At 37.5% G+C, this 19975-nt stretch overlaps 1 protein-coding gene across 4 annotated transcripts in view; it reads left to right on the top strand.

The window, feature by feature from the left end:
* Positions 1-19975, top strand: part of LOC108697307 (vesicle transport through interaction with t-SNAREs homolog 1A) — a 154738-nt gene that overhangs the window by 17392 nt on the left and 117371 nt on the right. For all 4 annotated transcript variants that reach the window (XM_018227231.2, XM_018227230.2, XM_018227229.2 and 1 more), the window contains exon 4: positions 12041-12118. In XM_018227231.2, coding sequence (XP_018082720.1) covers positions 12041-12118 — 78 coding nt within the window. The remainder of the gene's footprint in view (positions 1-12040; positions 12119-19975) is intronic.

Genomic DNA, 19975 nt, shown 5'->3' with positions numbered 1-19975 from the left:
ATAACTGAAATTACAGGCTGTAAAACCAACGCATTGCTTCATTCTTCCGAAGTCGCCCGAGGTTACCTCGGGAGAAAACTTTGGGCAACTTTGTGATATGTAGGTTCACTTCCAGCTATTTCAGTTATTTCCAATGGAGAGGTATTTTGGGGAGATTTGTGGCCCACAGTCATGCATAAATTATCACGGGAGACAAATCTCCCCGTTGGCCACTTGATAAAGAGAGATAACAAGCTCTGTATAAGCAATCCCCTCTCTTCCCCCAGCTGTAGCCAGGCTTTAAGATAAGGAGGACCCCCCATACAGTTGAAAAGTAATGTGATGGGCAATTTGATTCTTCCCCTCACTCTGTTGTGCCGAAGATCTGAAATATATTCTTTATAGGGCAGTTGAGTTGAGAGACACCCTTTTCCTTTTGTTTGTTTATTTTCTTGAGTGATTTATCATTATTTATTTGTGAAGTTGTTGGGGCACCAGCAAAGGCTTCTTTATGTTCACTGGATTTCTTCCAATCTCTGACCATCTCTGAGGTTTTGAGTTATTACTTGCAGCTAGAGGTTGAGCATCTTTCTTCAGCTTTAGAACACTGGGCACCCAAAGGTGAATTTTGTTTTGATTTCAATAGTCAAATGAGTATTTGGTTCAGTAGCCCCTAGTAATAGAATTTTAATGTTTATAGAATTGAAGTTTATTATTGAAGATTCTGACCCTTAAGGAAGAGTGAGAGAGAGAAGGGTTTAAGGTGGAGTCAGCAGAGTGACTGGAGAAGGTTGCCTTTAGGTGTAGTGGCACAACGTGATAAAAGTCAATACAATGAACTTTAGAGCTTAGTTTAATGAGCAAGTCTTCTTTAAATGTTCTTTTAATGGGGCGGGAGTGGGGGGCGGGCGTAGTTCAGGACTTTTAGGGTTTGGGCAGATAAAGAGGGCAGGTTGCAGGACAATTTCATGTACAAGGGCATTATTCATTGCTTGAGTTTGTAAGGGATGGATCTTAGCAAAGAAACCATCAGTAGATGGAGCAAACACTGTCTTGCCTGACAGAATGGGCACAGCCTTTATTTCAGTAGAAGAAAGTGTGACCGCGATATGTTTACTTGTTACAATGAGCAGTTATAAGTAGTGGGGTTTAGAGCGGATGAGGGATGGCTCAGAGATAACGCTACTATTATTTTTTTAAGGACTGAGAGGGTTAATGGCGTGTGATTTTTAACTTGGACCCTGAAATCCGAATGACTTTTGTGGTTGCCCCATGCAGTACATTTTCTGCAGATCTGCCCTGGAACCTTAGTATGAGCTGTGGTCCTGGCTCGGTATTGAGCATGTCACCCAAGGAATGTCTCCAGAAGATGCTGGTGTTGCCCCGGGGCAGTTGCAGGCAATGCAGAGACAGTGCCCCATGTGAAACTGGCAGCTTGTTGGATGGAGACATCACCTTCTGGCCTTGGAGTCCCTGTATTATGTATTTAGACACTGTTGAAACCGTCGTATCTCATGTAACTCCTGCACAGGAAGATTGGGAAGAAACCATTGTGTAATTGCCCCAAATATCTGCCCCCTCCCATGTTTAAAGGTGTTAATTCTCAGAGCACAGCAGCCAAATGCTCCCCACTTGGGTTCCCCACGGTTCTTCCTCTGGGCTCTTTTCTCCATTGATTCTTATTCATCCAGAATCCAGTCATTTGTTGCTGTCGGCACAGGAGCGTGGTCCTTGCATGGATCTGCTGCCCGTGTCTTTGTATTGGAGTATTCCCTTATATCAACACAACAGCCGACAAATTGCGAGTTCCGTTCATCCGCTTTTCTTTAATAGCGATGACTGGGGCTTCGGCAGGTACAGATTAAAGCCGAGTGAGTTTTGTGACTTCTCTGTGGGCTCAATTGTGCCGAAGGAGCCGGGAATGTCTGTTTTGCAGCATTTCATATCAAACAAAATCTGTTCTCAGTCATTGTTTCTGCTAATGAAGTGATGGCTCCGTCGCTGTAGTCAGAACAAGTACCCAGACTCCGAGCGGCGCCGAGATCCACTACACTTGCTACTTGTCCACGACTCTTGCTGCTTGTCCTCTCTGCACTTAAACACTAACTAAACATAAAATAGACTTGCACTTTAATGACTTACACATCTCACTCACGGAAATGTGTCTGGTTCCTTCTCATGCCTCCGCTTTTGAGAGATTATACATTATTTCCATCAATCCTTGCACCAGTGAGCTTACAATCTTAGATCCCTATGACATTCCCATCATTCCCTGACCCAGTGAGCTTACAATCTATGGTCCCTATCACATTCCTATCAATCCCTGCCTCAGTGGAGCTTATTATCTAAGGTCCCTATCACATTCCCATCAGTCTCTGCCCCAGTGAGCTTACAATCTATGGCCCCTATTACATTCCCATCAGTTCCTTCCCCAGTGGAGTTTACAATCTATGGTCCCTGCCCCAGTGGAGCTTACAATCTTAACAGTCGCACACAATAGGGTTGGCTTTATCAATGGCCAGTTGACCTGCTTGTACATTCGTCATTATGTTAAACTTCAGGCTAAAAGCATTGCAGATAAAAACCTAAACCTGTATAAGTATTTTCGATTTTTATCAAAGATCTGCAAAGGTGAACGGCTACAGTAAGTGTATGGTAAGTCTAGAGAAGATATTAAATTGCAGAGGGGTCACTGGCATTGCCAGCACTGTATGTTTGTTGGCTTTAGCAGTGCAGGTTAGAGAAGAATTGATGCATTTGAACTGTGGGGCTCAAGGAAAGTGTTCTGAATCTGTTGGACAGCAGGTTGAAGCAATCCATCAATAGTTGATGAAACAGAGCCAGACTGCTGCCTGGAAGGGCAAGTAATAGGGCCGGGTACTTAGGAAAGACGAGGGGAAGGTATGACTCATAGCAGAAGACCTTGATGGTAGGAAAACTGAGGGCAATGAGAAGAAAGGCTGGCAGAAAGGAAAGGAATGGCTGAGCTCTATCACCGAGGGCTTCGATATCAAGCTGCAGTTGGGTGGAAGGGCACTTACTGACAAACAGGCTTTAGATATCTCTGTCCAAAGGGTCTGAACTGGAAGAACAGAAAACCCAAATGCATCATGGCTCATAAACAGTCAGTTTAGGCTCTTTGCTTTGCTTAGGTTTCCATGTACTTATTTCATATGAAATGGAAGGGGCCCAGTTGTGATCCAACAGTCTTAGATATTTGGTACGTAAAACCCAACACTTCCTGCTCAGCCTCATATTTCCCATTCAGTTTGTTGGAAAAGTCCAGCAGAAACAAACGGTTGATCCTAACTTTTTCAACCACTTACATTTTTCCTTAATGAATAAAGTGACAGCTAAACTGACCTGAAGTGTAATGCTCAAAGGCAGTTTTTACTAATTCTTCAGCCCTCCCTGATGACCAGTTTGTGTGGTTAAAATGTTTAGCATTTTATAAGGCATATGTTGGGTGTAGAGTAAACGCCCCACAAAATTACAGAGGGTCTGCCTGTTTTTATGACTGAAAGAATAATACAAAAATTATTTCCTTTTTCTGTGTAATAATAAAACAGTAGCTTGAACTTGATCCCAGTTAAGATATAATTAATCCTTATTGGAGGCAAAATCAGCCTATTGGCTTTATTTAATGTTTATATGATCTTCTCGTAGACTTAAAATATGGAGGCCCAAATTATAGAAAGGTCAGTAATCCAAGGTCCCAAGCATTTTGGATGATTTTGCCAAGGTTTGCAAGGTTTTTGCTACGTTTTATATAAAGATTTTCTAAATTAAAGGAGGTAGGTAGGTAGGTAGCCCTACCCTACATAGACCCCCCCCAGCCGGGCAAATGCCCCTAACTCTTTACTTACCCCTCCGTGCAGATTCTGACCAACGGTGTTCACAGGCGCATCTACAGCTGCTTCGGTAATCTTCAGAATAAGCCCGGTGCTTCGGAAATTTTAGGCGCATGCACGTTGTCACGAAACAGAAAATTGCTCCAACTGTGCATGCGCCGCTTCGCTGGTCTCATTACGAAGATTACCGAAGAGAAGATGATGGTGTCCGTGAACTCTGCTGGACAGAAACTGCACTGAAGGGTAAGTAAAGAGGGGCATTCGCCCGGGGGGGGGGGGGTCTATGTAGGGTAGGGTGTAGGGGATTTTTTTTATTAAGTTCTCTTGGCCTTTTAATTCAGTTTATGCATGGATACTGAAGAGGAGAGAAGAGTTGCCAGCGGTGCAAGGTTCTGTATTCGGTCCACTTTCATTTAATCTATTCACTAATGACTGGAAGGGGGCATAGAAAGTAATGTATCATTGCTTTTTCACAACACAAAATGATGATTAAAATATGGGTGCTACCTGCCAAAGTCTTTCTTCATCACAAAAGCCCATTTGGGAAAATTACAGAAACCCATGGCGGGTCTCCTAGATGACTGCTTGAGCTGAAAAGTTAAACTTACTCAAAGACCAAGGGAAAATAATACGGAGACCAGTTTTCTCCTTGTGATCTAGTGGAAGACTCTGTAGCTTCTCAAACTGCTTAATCCTTCTTCAGGCTTGGTAATGTTCATGCTTATAGCTGTTTCCATTGTTATAGCTTTATAAGATAAACCTCTCAATGTAAACCTTGGGGACAGGTGTTGATTGGGTTCTGGACAGGGTCATAGTGGTCATTTGGTCATTGCCCACATGAAATATGAGAAATGTTACAATGTGGTTATCCCTAGATAGACATTTAGTACTGGTCTGAAACCGGGCCACTGAGCCCATCAGCCAGGTAGAATTTCATGAAAAGCAAGATAAATACCGTAGCAACCACCAGGAAATAAAAAAACTATTGAAAATAAGACCTTTTGAAAAATATGTTTTTTAATATTGTAGACAAGAATTTTAAGATTAACAATTAAAGAGGGGGTCTGTGTCTAAAATGTCTGTTCTTCTAATCTCCATAAAGGGGGGCCCCCAGGCGCATGCACCTTACTTTAGGAGATGCGGACATACGCAAATCTTGGCCTTTCTTTCATAAACAACCGTGGGCATTCAGTTCATGAAACCCATATGTATATAATATGATGAAGTTTTATGTGCCAAAAAACTTTTTTTTTTCTCTCTCTTTGTCTGGAACTTTATTTCCCCATGTTCTCCGAACCTTGGTCATCTGTTGTGTATTGTGCCCAGATAGGAGCCTTTTGCCTTGTTTATCTACGAAGTTCTTTTGTTTGGAAGCAGATGAGATAAGTGGCAGCTCCTCATTATACACGGCTATCCGTTGGCGTTGGGCTGCAGTACGTGTGACTGGCGAGGGGAGCCGTCTCAGAGGGGTGCTGAATTATGATAAAGACATGTAATTAAATGGGAAGCACCGATAGCATTTTATAACAAATACCACCATGTTTGTGGAAGATGGCTGATAAGGGTTTTCTGCATCTATGTATATGTTCTTTTCATTGCAAAGTAAATATGCAAACTTGTTGTCGGCGTAATGCCTCTCTGGCTGTTGCCGCTTTATTTGCGATGTGCCTGTTAAGGTCGTAATTTAGCATATCCTGCTTGCCAGGTGTTGGGGGCTCTTTGGTTCCTTGCATTATAATACCAGATCATTACTTAATTCATGGGCTACATTGGCGTGCACATGGAAAGCATTAGAAATCTATTTACAGTGAGGCTTGCTCAAATGATAACATTGTATTTAATTCCCAGGCGAGGCAATTTAAACAATTGCTTTGCCATATGTAGGCCACTAAAATGAATTCCTTCTCCGCTTTAACACAAAAGGCGCTTCCTTGTAATGGCTAGATTAGTCTCGGGCTCGGTGGAATGCCAGCAATCATCCAGCAGGTCCCTGCTACTTCATATGGACATGCCGGCCAGGGTTGTAATCAACAGTCCTAACATTAATTACTTAATTTCTTTTGTTTATTCATATAAATCTTGTTCTTTTTTGGGAGCATAAAAACCAGGCTTGTTGGAGAATTTAAGCTTCAAGTGACACATTGGCTTTTACCAAATGAGAGAGAAATCGAGGCAAGACCATTCTGGTATCTACCAAGACTGCATTAAAGGGACTGGGATGTCCACTTGGCTCTCTGGGGAACATGTGACCGTCCTAAAAGATTTTTTTTTTTTAAAACCCATATGGCTCTGTAGGCTTCTTGGTAAACCCAAATCAATTTAATCTAATCCTTTAACATATTGATATTATCCACCCCATATGGAAAGAGTTGCATATAACTCTACCCTATAAGCAGAGGGGAGTTATCCGATGGAAGAAGCTCTGAAGATCATGCCGGATGCCAACATTTTTAAAAAAGTCTGTGTTTTGGGTCCTATCAAAGAATCTCAAAAGTCAAATTCATTTTTTAGACATGACCTGCCCTCTCCTTACCCTTATTCTTGTTGAATGCCCTATTCTGACCTCACCGTAAGCTTATTTTATGGCGAGCTAGTAGAAGTAGAGGGAGAAAAATATACAAACAATGGTGTGTGACTCTATCTTTAAAAAATAAATAAATTCAAAATAAAGAAAATAAAATGTAAATGTGAAATGGTTCCTCACCAGGGCAACCCTCAGTCCAAGGGTTGCCAATAAGTTTTCTTCAATATGTAAGATCCAAAACGCGATGATACCCATTTACTAGTAAAGCAGTAGCCCAAATATTAAGTTAAAAAAGTCTTTATTAGGACATATATAAACTTAACGCGTTTTGTGCCTGAATGGGCACTTACTCGTAGGCTGGAATTAGAGGGAGACCCTTAAATCATTTTGGGCTGTACTTCAATTTTGCGCATCTCCTTCAGAATCAATGCTGATATATTGTCTCTGAGCAGCAAGAAGTTCATAAACCTCTATCACCTAATGAAGAATGGACCTAGCCTACTATTATACTATGTCCCTTTCCAGACAGTTAATTTATTGAATAATCATTTTTTTTTCAATTTCCAAGAAAATTCTTCTGGCAGATAGATATTTAAATATTTGATCTGGACTTGCATTCCTGAGGTTACACGCCTTATAACCCCTTATAACAGAGGTGCTGTTTGCTTAAGCACTGCCTACCCCAACAGGAATTTTCAGATAATTATGCCAATAGAAATAGTTGTTTAATGGCACTTGATTGGATGTAACATTTTTTAGCTTTTGGAAGGTGAATGTGCTGAGACATATTAATTGCCCTTTTGTGTACTGCACTAAACGCCCTGAAATCCGGGCAGGTACCAGTGGTAGGGCAGCTACTGTTAGTAAGGGCAGAATCACATACTTTATTGTTTGGGTTTATGTTCATTTTTCTAGAAATGATGATCAAATTCCCCTGGCATGGATTATTTTACCCAACAAACCATGTCTGAATAACAGTATTTGTTTAAATTATAGGCAGCCGCCATATTGTTCCTAGGCAGAAATCCCCCTTAACATGATCCAATGAAACAATACTTGCTTAGATTGAAAATTCATTCGTTTGGAAGCTAGCCTGCCAAACATGGCCGTGCTCCTCGTTCCCTCATCAACAAAAGCTTACTCCAATTTTATATTCATCAAAATTCACGATTCGCCAGTTTGATGTCACTGTCAATAAGTAAAAATATATTCCAGCTGAGTGTGAAGACAACCCAACTGTATCTTGTGCTGTCAATGAATAAAATGTATTCTTAAATTAGCATTTAGATCCTTCTTTGTTACTCCTAATTTAGCATTTCTGTTTTTTTCCCTTATTCTTTAAATGTCTCAAAGTGCCGTGGACGGTTTTATTGAAGAGAGAACTGCCGGATTTTGTGCGAGTCGGAGCCTCGCTGCTGCCGACTGTCTCGGTTCTTTAGCAAAGGAAGTGGTCACCTTGCGTCTTAGACTATCACACCGGCTTTGTCATATCTCACTTGACCTGCAGTAAAACGCTCCCAAATCTGTCTTTGCCCCCGGAAAAGGGGCTGTGTCGCTTTAAAATAACACAAAACAAAGTCTTAACGAGGCCGATAGCTGAAAAACTTTTCCTCCTGCATCTGACAAATGCGAGCAGTAGGAAAATCCTGCTTGAGAAGCTCTTAAACTCATATTGAGCAAGGGAGAAATGCATCGCATTACAAGCTCTGTAACGCCTCTGTCTTCTTTAGAAACGTACACACAAAGCACCCGGAGACACCGGCAACTGACAACTAAGACTAAAAATGTTGACAATTTCTTGATTTGCCTGGCTAGCTTATGTATGGAAGGCATTAACTATTTATAAAATGCATTATGAATAGGGCTCCTTCAAGCCTGAGCTGAAATGGTGACATTTCCAGCAGAAACCTTCCTGCTTGCTTAAGTACAAATTTATATACAGCTCCTAGTTGTGAAGTGAGAAGCTTAGAACCCCCTTTCAATCCAACCCCTCCCTGCCTCTTCAATTTCTCTTAATTACCCCTTTCACTTGGGATGTTTGCCTGTCAGCCAGTTTGATTAGCAAAATTGAACAGCTTGGAGACTGACGGAAGCTTTGGGGAAAAAAAGTTTTTTTCTCTCTGTCTGATAAAAATGAGAGGTAATGGGGGGATCATTTGCCGCCTTTATATTTGCATTTCACTCTTTTATGGAACCCACCCCTGACCGACAGATGCATTGAGTGATGAACATTGATTGAGTGATGAAATCCCAATGTCCACCCAACCGGCATCATTCTCAATTTACTTTGCTCCCCTTTAAACTTGCAAAAATGTATGGCTGATAAGACCCATTCAACATTGCCACATCCATCCAAAATGATCAAATTTACCTGTTTTAGAAGCTGTAAACAAATGTATAAATGTATAAATATAATATCGACTCAATTTTAATGAAATATTTGAAGTTTTTGTAAAATTATTTCCTTTTTCTCTATTACTTGTACAGGCATGGGACCTGTTATACAGAATGCTTGGGATCTGGGGCTGGGGTTTTTGTGGGTTTTTTTTGGATCACCATGCTTTCTCTGCAAAAAAAAATAATAATCTACTCATTAAACAAACCCACTACCCCCTCCAATAGCAGTTTATTATATTTTAGTTGGGATCAAGTCCAGGTACAGGATTCGTCAGTAAGGCCATCTCCCGTAGACTCTTTTAATAAAAATTCCAATGTTTAAAAATTATCTCCCTTTTCTCTGTAATAATAAAACAGTAGCGTGTACTCAATCCCCACTAAGATATGATTAATCCTTAATGATAGCAAAACAATCCTACTGGGTTTAATTAATATTTAAATAATATTTTGTATACTTAAGCTATGGAGATCCAAATTACAGAAAGATCCCTGATTTGGAAAACCCTGGGTCTTGAGCATTCAGCATAACAAGTAACTTGTTTTATTATTACAGAGAAAAAGGAAACCATTCTACATGAACTTAAATAATTTCATTAAAATGGAGTCAATGGGAGAGGGCCTTCCCGGCATTCATAACATTCCGGACCTGTTGTAAAATATAATTTAAAAAAAAATTCAATAAACAATGAATTTTTACAATGCTGTATTTCTAATGTTATTTTATAAAACACATAAAACATATATAAATATAAATACATACCCTGTTTTTTTTTTTTAGAAATATATAATATAAATCATTTTATAAAATGGAATTTATTTAATTTTTGATTTATTTTATGTTCTTTAACATAAATGTATATCTTTTTAAATGGAATATATTTCATTAAAATGTTATAAATATAAAATTAGTATCTAAAAACATTTTTTTGTGCCATTGAATTTACATCTGTAAAGCATCAGCCGACGCAGGAATTATCCCTTGCAGAATGTTGTCTCTCCTGTTGCAGCAGCTGCTTCTAACCACAGCAATAAATCTACATTAGGTTACCTTCAAGGTATCATTCTCCCACGTTTGTGTGTGTTAGAGAAATACGTGTAAAGGTGAAAATAAAAAACATGTTGTGTTCATATGTTTTCTCCAGCAAAACAATAAACACGAGGGTCTCTTTTCAACCCCAGAGCCCCCATTTCCGATAGAATTGGAATAAAATATTTAAAGGCACACTGCAGCCGACTTGCCTTCCACATGAAGGTGCAAAAGCGCAGCTTAGCTATAATCTTCATTTGCGGAGCAAAAAACACTTTCCCTGATTATCTTTTATTGACCTGGGAATCCCACTTTATTTTCTCTTTTCACTTTGATGTTTTAAGAAATAGCCGAACAAGAAGGAGTGATATAATTGAGCAGTCGCTGCCAATTTGTTCGCTTTTTCGTGAAAAAGACGCAAAACAAAAACAATCTCCATATGATATTCTTGCATACTGCCGAGTGTTTTAGTCTCCCATCGTGATAAAATGAATAATTAAAGACACGGCTCTGATACTCTCGCCTTTTTAAAGGGTTTCATTTCCTTTAATATAAGATTTTTGGCACAGTTAGAGGGAAAGTGCTGCATTTGTGAATGGGCAGTCCCCGGTGTTTTCCACCATTTCTTCACTCTTTGATTTTATTTCAACAAAACAAAAGCAACAAAAAAAATGAAAATGATTTCGGTAAAAGTGAAAAGATAATTAAAGGTCATTGCTCTCTGTGTCACAAATTTAGCCCTGCTATGTGGGATTACCAGAAGCATTAGGGTGAACTGTTTATTATATATGATATTATTATATATTATGTCGATAAATATTTATGGTGAATTTTCTTTAAATGGGGTTAAAACTAGTAAAAAATATATAGTTGGCTGGTAGCAATGGCTGAATAAAAGTCTATCATAAATCGGATGCAGATTTGTTCTAAAGATACAATTAAGAAACTGGTTTGTTTTGGGCCTGTCCTGTACATTTTAGATTTCCCTATCCTATCTCAAGATTTCCCTGAAAAAATGTTGTGAATCCGATCCATGTGAATTCTTTGGTTTGATAATCTATCCCAATTTCCAAGCTTTTCTTCTAATAAAGGGAAAGAATATTTGCTGACTCCACCGGTTATTATTTTTGACAAATGCAAATGACCTTCTTCAGGATTAGTAAGAAAATAAAGCCGTTGACGCATTTCTTTCTTTCCTTGGAGTTGGGAAATAGAAACATTGGGCTGGACCTTGGTGTAAGATTTTTATTAATTGTAACATTATCGCATTGCTGCCAGGTTTGTGTGTCTCTGTTGCCATGCTGTGAATCGCAGGGTCTCACCATAATTCCCGCCGCCCTCTGTTGTGGCGAGGGTCACTAAGCAATGAAGTCTCATTGTCCAACGTTCAACAGGTCACAGCTGATCCATTTCCCAATGTTTCAAAACTGAAAATTATACTGAATTATACTTTGCTGCTTTTTAATGATGGTTCCCGTGTGTTTGTTTATCCGACGGCCCAGAATTATAGACTCGTGGGAGATAACTGCTTTTTAATTTCTCTTTTCTCAACCACAAAAAGACTCATTCTGCCATTGGGGCTCAGCCTGGATGGGGTTTCACAAAGTTGCTCATGCGGAAATCATTCCCAAGATTACTAACCCTTGTGGGGCTGAATGCAGTGCTCTCATTCCAAACTTTATCAAGAAAAAAGATGCCGTCTGCCCGGCACTCGTAGATAATAGGCTGCAGTTCACTAGGTTATTAAAAAACCACCTTGAGATGACTATCTACCCTTCTATCTAGTATTCATAGCCCAGGTGTACATAAGCAGATATGGAGCAGATATCTTCATGGGGGTTGAGGGGCCCAGCATCACTGCTTACTCTCCTTGGTTACGTTGACAGGATTTATTACTAAGAAGCAGTGGGGTCTAAGCCCTCTCTTGGTAGAGGGAACAGTTGGCCCTCTTAATGGCTATTTTAATTTTCCATCACAACATTTTGCACAGTATTCGAGACAAACTGTTAAGTGCTGCTGGGGCTTTGAAGAGTTTTTCCGACAACAGTTGCTATGCTAGCAGGGTTGCCCTTGAATGGCAGGGCCTTCTGCTCGACCCACTCGTCCTGCTGATTTTGGCCACACATGAATGAAACCATTCCTACCAGTCCTCCTTTAGCAGAATGTATCAGATAGGGACCATTAGGGGGCTCTCCAGGGTTGGGATCATATAATTTCAGTATTTATTATCCTTACAATTTTCCCTTTCTTTTTGTTTTACAGAAAAGGTCACGGATCGCCTACAGTGACGAAGTGCGCAATGAGCTCCTGGGGGACGATGGGAATTCCTCGGAGAGCCAGGTAGGATGCTAATCAAGAAGCCCTAGTGGGTGGCTGGAGGGTGAAGGGGGTCACACACTGGGCTTTGCATGCCTACAACAACATTAGCAGCAACTCATGTGAAAGTGATACTGTTTAATGCAAAGCCCACGTTCTCATCAACTTCAATAGAGGCCTCACATTTAACCCTTTGCAGCCTCACTGCTGGCTACTCTCATTACCAGAAAGCTCCTCTTTTCTTTATATATTTATTTTAAAGTAACACAGAGCCCACGGTGTGAGAATGAAAGTCGGTGTCTTCATCCTGCGTATATCTAAAAAAGGAACATCTAATAGTGCAGGGGACCACTTTGATATCGTAATTAAATCAACACAGGCAAGCACCACAAACGAATGGCTGCTGTAATACCAACAGGGGTTAGGCAAACATTGAAAAGAGCTATTTTAAGCTACTTTTGCTGTACTCTACTGGACGTGTGTGTTTTATCCTTCCTTAATCAAAGAGTAAGATGTGTACAACTGGCCATTATATCATTGGTCCATGTCACTGGGAGCAGGGCTACTGGATCTTACACAAGTCCGGCAGGAGAGCAAAGGGCTTTCAGAGCATTTTGCATTGTTTCTCCTGCCCTAAATACTACAACATTTATAAAACAAAAATCAAGACATACAGTCTTACAACCCACAGCAATAGTTCTGTCCTTCCTTCCAAAGTGACTCAAAGTGGTGATGAATAAGTCATATTTCTATGTAAATCCCTTCTTTTTGTGCTGATGGGAAGCTTTATAGACAAATGCATCTGGGTATATGGGTGCTCACTATGGGGTAGTTTAATAAAACACAATTTCAGACGCTATTACATGGTGGATGGATGAAACTATTGGGTCTGATTATTCTTGTTTTAGTCCTCAAAAAGGAAGTTTTAGGGAAACATTTAAGTATTTCTGCAATTCTAATTTTAATGACGTTTTTGCCCTATATTATTGTAAATCATTATGAATATTATTATGAATTTTTTTAAGGGGAAGTGCTCTTCCAGTAAGTATTTTCATTTAACCAATCACAGAAAATAGATTGCCTTATCCTTTGCTCTATTTGAGTCGAGTTTTACAAAAAAAAGAGTACAAAAGAAAACATTTTTGAAGCCTATTCAGACTTGTATTTTAAAATAATACACAAAAGCCATGAATATCCTGTAAATTATATCCTTATAAACGGTGAGTTCTGATGTCATCAGTTATAAACGGTGAGTAGTGATGTCATTTCCGTCACATGACTCACTGAAACTTGTGTATTATAATAAATAAAGTTGCAAAATATGAGGATATTAGAAATTATCTTCAGCCTCGTACTTTTATATGGTCATGAAACTCCTCGGTAACTTATAATATCCTTATAATACACAAAAGCCATGAATATCCTGTAAATTATATCCTTATAAACGGTGAGTAGTGATGTCATCAGTTATAAACGGTGAGTAGTGATGTCATTTCTGTCACATGACTTACTAAAATGTGTGTATTATAATAAATAAAGTACCCCCAGTTGTAAAATATGAGGATATTAGAAGTTACCTCGGAGTTCCATGACCTGTATAAAAACACTCGGCCTTCGGCCTCGTGTTTTTATATGGTCATGAAACTCCTCGGTAACTAATAATATCCATATATTTTACAAGAGGGGGTACTTTATTCACTATATATTTTACAAGAGGGGGTACTTTATTCACTATTTATTGGTCGAATTGTAGTGGTTCTAGAGGTTTTTTAAACCACGATTAAATTCGGTTTCTCTAAAAGTACAAATGCCATAAAAGTTATTAAAAGATCCCAATAGAAAAGTACGAATACGGACTGAAAGAAAAATCGCGGAATGGTGCGCTACAGATTACAAAGACATCTAAAAAGTAACGTTTCGGACATGGACAATTACTAGCAAAAAAAAAAAATTAGAAAAAAATCTAAAAAGAAAGAAATGGTCCAGTAGTATCAACGCAGTCCCCATCGACTTCTTTGAGACTTTAACAGCTTATACTTGGCGCAGTTTTGTAATACAGTTTTTTGGCGTTTTTACATTTGGTAAATTTCAAAAAAAAATTCGTGATTTTTTGTGTTATAATAGGCTTAAAAAAAAAAACACAGATTTTTCGGAATTTATTAAACCTGAGGGCTAAAAAGCCCTGAATATAAAACTACGGCATCTCAAACCTGTCGGTTGCATAAAAGTCAATGGGAACAGTCCCATTGATTTTTGGTTGTGTCGGGCAATTTTAACAATGTTTTCGGAGCTTTCGGAGGATAACTCAGAAAAATACGGAGTTTTCGGGGAAAATTCACGAAAAAATCGTGAAATTCTGAGCTTTTCCCGCATAGGTAATTTTCAGGAAAATGTAATAATAAATAAGCATGGAAAACCTGAGCGAGTTAGATCGGAGTCTGTAGCAGCCGATATTGAGATAAATTCAGACCTTGATAAATAAACCCCTTAGGGTTTTAGAGAAAATGAAAAAAAATATTTTTGAGAGAAAATATGATTCCTGAAAATAGGAAAGCCGAGTGTTAATTTATAGTTTGGTTTCAAAGAAAACACATCCAAATATTGAATCCTTTATCTGTTCTCTATAGATGACAACACAATCTGTCTATCTAATCTGTCACTCATTAAATATTGAATCCTTTATTCCTTTATTTGGTCATAAATTTGGTTCACTTTTTGTTTACTTCTAGTATGATGCAAAGAGGAATAGTCTATGAAAATTTGCAATTGTTTTTAATTTTTTATTATTTGTGGGGTTTTTTAGTTATTATTTATTCAGCAGCCCTTCAATAAACTTTATTTACAGCACTTCAGTTTGCAATTTCAGCCATCCGGTTGCTAGTGCCCAAATTCCCCTAGCAACCATGCATTGATTTGAATAAGAGACTGGAATATGAATAGGAGAGGCCTGAATAGAAAGATGAGGAATAAAAAGTAGCAATAACAATAAATGTGTAGCCTTAGAGAGCATTTGTTTTTTAGATGGGGTCAGTGACCACTATCCGAAACCTGGAAAAAGTCAGAAGAAGAAGGCAAATGATTCAGAAACTATACAAAAAAAAATAAAAATTCGGAATGACAATTGTAAAGTTGCTTCTAATTAGCCACTGTATAACATACTAAACGTTAACTTCAAGGTGAACCAACCCTTTTACAACCAAGCAATGGCTATAGAAGAATGAAATTCTTTGCCCTCTAGTTGTATGAGTTATAGGGCTTTGTGAAATTCCACCCATTGACCTCTTTTCATTTTGGCAAATATTTATTTAACCCAAAATCTAGTTATTTATTCCAAGTGACCTAAACATCTTCGCAAATCTAGTTATTTATCCAAGTTACCAGAAAATCTACCCAAATCTATTTATTTATTATAAATTACCAGAAAATCTACTCAAAACTAGTTATTTATTCCAAGTAACCAGAACATCTACACAAATTTAGTTATTTATTCCAAGTAACCAGAAAATCTACCCAATCTAGTTATTTATTCCAAGTAACTAGAAAATCCACCAAAATTTAGTTATTTATTCCAAGTAACCAGAAAATCTACCCAATCTAGTTATTTATTCCAAGTAACTAGAAAATTCACAAAAATGTAGTTATTTATTCCAAGTAACCAGAAAATATACCCAAATCTAGTTATTTATTCCAAGTAACCAGAAAATCTACCCAAATCTAGTTATTTATTCCAAGTAACCAGAAAATCTACCCAATCTAGTTATTTATTCCAAGTAACTAGAAAATCCACCAAAATTTAGTTATTTATTCCAAGTAACCAGAAAATCTACCCAATCTAGTTATTTATTCCAAGTAACTAGAAAATCCACCAAAATTTAGTTATTTATTCCAAGTAACCAGAAAATATACCCAAATCTAGTTTTTTATTCCAAGTAACCAGAAAATCCACCCAAATCTAGTTATTCCAAGTAACCAGAAAATGTAGCAAAATCTAGTTATTTATTCCAAGTAACCAGAAAAAAATACTGCTTTGTACCAGTGGAAGTTTATGTGTATATGAAGATTGGAACATATTTCATAACAAATGTCAGACCCAATGCTCTGACCAGGACTGTGATGTTTAATAAGCAAAATGTCCAGAATCAGTCAAATAGAAGAAGGAAAGGTACTTGGCCAAACTGTACCAATTCCCACTAGTGAACCTTCTCAGTGCGTTAAAATAAGATATCTATATGGTCTTGGATTTTATCATTTCTAATTTTATAACGTCAACTTTTTAACAAAAAAACACATTTTCATTCTTTAGAAATTCAATCACTATTTTTTTTTTTCTGCTGAGTTTAGCCACATCAGAAACCTGCATGGATACGGTTAAGTGTTTCCGAGGCAGGCTAGTTACATATAAAAACCTAAAAAAAACATCAGTATCTAAACTAAATCCAGAAACGCTTGCAAATAACTTGTTTCATTTGTGTAGATTTCCCCCCACCCCAATATGAAATGTAAATCACTTCTTCTTGAGCAGTAATTGCTTCTTTTTTTTATCTCCCCTGCCATCTGGTATATTGGTTAGATAACCCAAAAAGGGAAAAGGAAACTAGTCCAAAATCTTTTTTTTTTTTTTTTTCTTCAAAAAAGGTAATAGGACTGATTTATTTATATAGTGTACTTGTACTGGCAATATCAATAAATTTTCCACCTTGAAATATTTATTGAAAATCTATCTTTAACAATGTCAATATATATATACACACATTTCATTAACATAAATTTCGAAATTGTATATACTCGTTTGCTTAACATAATCTTTTAAAATATATTTAGCAGAATACTCCAAAATCTGGCAATCTTTCTTCTTACAGCGTATTGATTAAAATTCTTTACTCCTGCTTCTTTAACCTCTCCGTTAAGAGCGATTTTTTACTTCATCTTAACTCTTTCAGCCATAAATCAGTATCCATGACTACATTTAAAAAAAAAAAAACCTAATTCAAAAATAAACCGAGGTTTCATGTATTTCAGAAAATAGATGTGAAATCTTTATGCAATACTCCTTTATATTGCTCTGAAGGATTTCATACTGCTTAATCGTGCAATGCAATTGTGCAAAGACATAACTTGTTTAAGCCACAATCCAAATTTACCTCATTATTTTCTTAAATATACAATGACCAAATCTGCACAGGTTATTTTCCCTTATTTATTAATCAATTTTCCCGAAAAATTCCAGTTCGTAAAATGTTTTTTTGAAAATCGTACAAATTTTTCAGTTTTTTCCAAAAAAAAAACAACAAAATCTGCGGATTCTTGCACGAAACCCAGCGCACATCAGGGTATCTTCGGTACTACTCCAATGGATTTATATACAACCTCGGCAGGTCTTAGATGCCGGATTTTCTACTTTTTCCATCCTTGGGGTATAATAAATCACAAAAAATTTTAGTTTTTTTTTTCTCATTAAAAAATTAAGATTTCATAGTAAAAAAAACTAAAAATTTTCAAGTTTTTGGAATTCGGACTTTAATAAATAAACCCCTAAATCTGCGTTGGATTCACTTCAATTTAAGTGAAATCAGTGTAAAAAAAAATCTTTAATTGCATAAAGAAAATTATAAATGTATATAATATATAATATAAATGAAAATTATAAATGTATATAATATATATGAAAATTATAAATGTATATAATATTTATATAATATAAATGTTATTGCAATTTGTAAATATGAAAGCAACATATAAATTTATTATTGAAATCTGTCAATATTCTGCTTGGAGGCATTTTGCTTGGGTGCAATGGATACCCAAGCTCTCGTTAGTTATTAAGATAAAATCTTTTTGTTACAAGATAATATTTTAACTATTCTGATGACCTTTTTCTAACTGCACAAAGTATAAAAAAAGATATCACAATCACATTTATAAAATTGGAATTTGTGATGAAATAAGTTTACCCCCAGTTCAGTAATGTCAATAGAATTTTAATGAAGAACGTCCAACTGTGAGTAGGTGAAGTGATTAATAATCACATACTGTTACTTTCAAAAATAAATAAATAAATGAAGGAGCATCAAGAGCCTAAAAATATCGACATGCTTGTGTAAAGTTTTTAAGTGAAATCACAGACGCAAATGTTTACGGAGAACGTTCTGAAGAACAAACAAAACTTTCCGAGCGAAAGGTACTAAATTTCTGCCTGCTAAGTTCTTTTGGTGTGAGATTTGGCTTGCTGGGCACAAAGTACATTAGTCTCCAGCTACAGAGCCGGGGGGGATGAAGTTGGTCAATTTAATTCCCCGAGATCTGAAGAAGGCCGGTATCATCTTATATAGCCCTGGCAGAGAAGATCATTAGCAAGCTCAAATCTCTTCTACGCACGGCGAGGGTTTATAGAGAAGTAAATAGACAGCCATCATAAGTTCACAAAATTGTCTGTTCGACCTGCGATAATAGGGAAGGGGCGTTTAATAGAGTTCAGCATTTATTCGTTATCTGCATGCGGGCAGAAACGACAGACACATTATCTCTCCCCCCACTTTTTTTTTTTCAAATATTTCGGTCGTATTGGGAGTCACGTGTATGAGCCTCCGAGCCCACTGCACATGCGGCGCCGCGTTTTGATTTTAGTCACAGCAGACGGCTTAGCCACAAGAGATTCTACTGGTTCAAACCAGCAGAAACCAGATTTTTTTTTTCCCCTCGTCGTTGCCCCCAAGAATACAAAGAAGCAGATTACCTCTCGCTATGAAAATTCTTTGTTTCCCGTTAAAAAAAAAAATAAAATAAAATATACTTCCCCAATCTGTGATCTCATTATGGAAGTCCATATTTTTAATGACCACTTTTAACCGATCCATTGGCTCGAAGTAACACGTTAATATTGAGGTTGTGTAATTTCCACTTCTCCCCCATTCAACGAGCACCCAGATATATCTTTTGTGAATCTTACTGAATATGTCTTTGATTAAAAAAGCAAAAGGGGTATTCTGCTGCCTCGCTTAGTGACAAATCCCCCCACAAGCTCATAGTCAACCATGCAGCACAAACAAGATAAAGTATTTTTTTGTCTGAATGTTTTTTTTGTGTGTGAAAAGGTTGTGTTTTAAGAAGATCATTGATTGCTGTGGATCAGCTCTCCTCAGTCTCAGCTGCCAGGTTAGAGCTAAAAGCCGCAGAACAAATGGGACATATTGGCAAAATACAAATAAGACAACGGGCAACTCCTTTTGTTCATTTCTACTAATTATTCTAAAATGTATCGTCTCATACAGTTACCATCATGCTGAGAATCGGAGGAGTAGCAAAAACCTGTTTGTTCTTCTGTTTGCAAGAAATGATAAGTGCCCATAAATTAGCCCGATTATATTGACCCAACGGGATGTTCTTAGTGTCAGATTTGCTTTGTAGAACATTGAAGCCACATGCACCTCACGCTTCAGTTTATAAATAGAGACTTTACTGTTAGGGGGTTATTTATCAAAGTTCAAATTTTAAAGTTATGTGAATTTTTTTTAACTCGAATGGGAGGTTATTTCTGAAAAAAAACCCTGAATGTCTAACATTTAATCAAATAGGAACGAGCCGAAGATTCGAATCAAATTCGAATTGAGTTTTCCTCCGAAAAAAAAAACTTGAATGTCAGGAAGGCAATTAACCTCTGCCATTGACCTCGGCAGGTTTAAGGTGTCAGAGTATTGAATTAGAACTGTTTCATTGGTTGAGGTGTGATAAATATCACATTTGAATTCAAATTAGTGGTCTTAAACTCAAATTGTGAGTTTTGACCAAAAAACAATTGGAATGTACCATTCGAACGTTAGTAAATCTGCCTCTTAATATTTGAGACCTTGAGGCATATTAACCAATTTGTAAATTTAACCTCAA

The sequence above is a fragment of the Xenopus laevis genome, chromosome 7S (assembly GCF_017654675.1).
Source record: "Xenopus laevis strain J_2021 chromosome 7S, Xenopus_laevis_v10.1, whole genome shotgun sequence".
Classification (NCBI taxonomy): domain Eukaryota; kingdom Metazoa; phylum Chordata; class Amphibia; order Anura; family Pipidae; genus Xenopus; species Xenopus laevis.
Note: the sequence above shows the minus strand (reverse complement) of the source record. Positions and strands in the feature narration are given on the sequence as shown.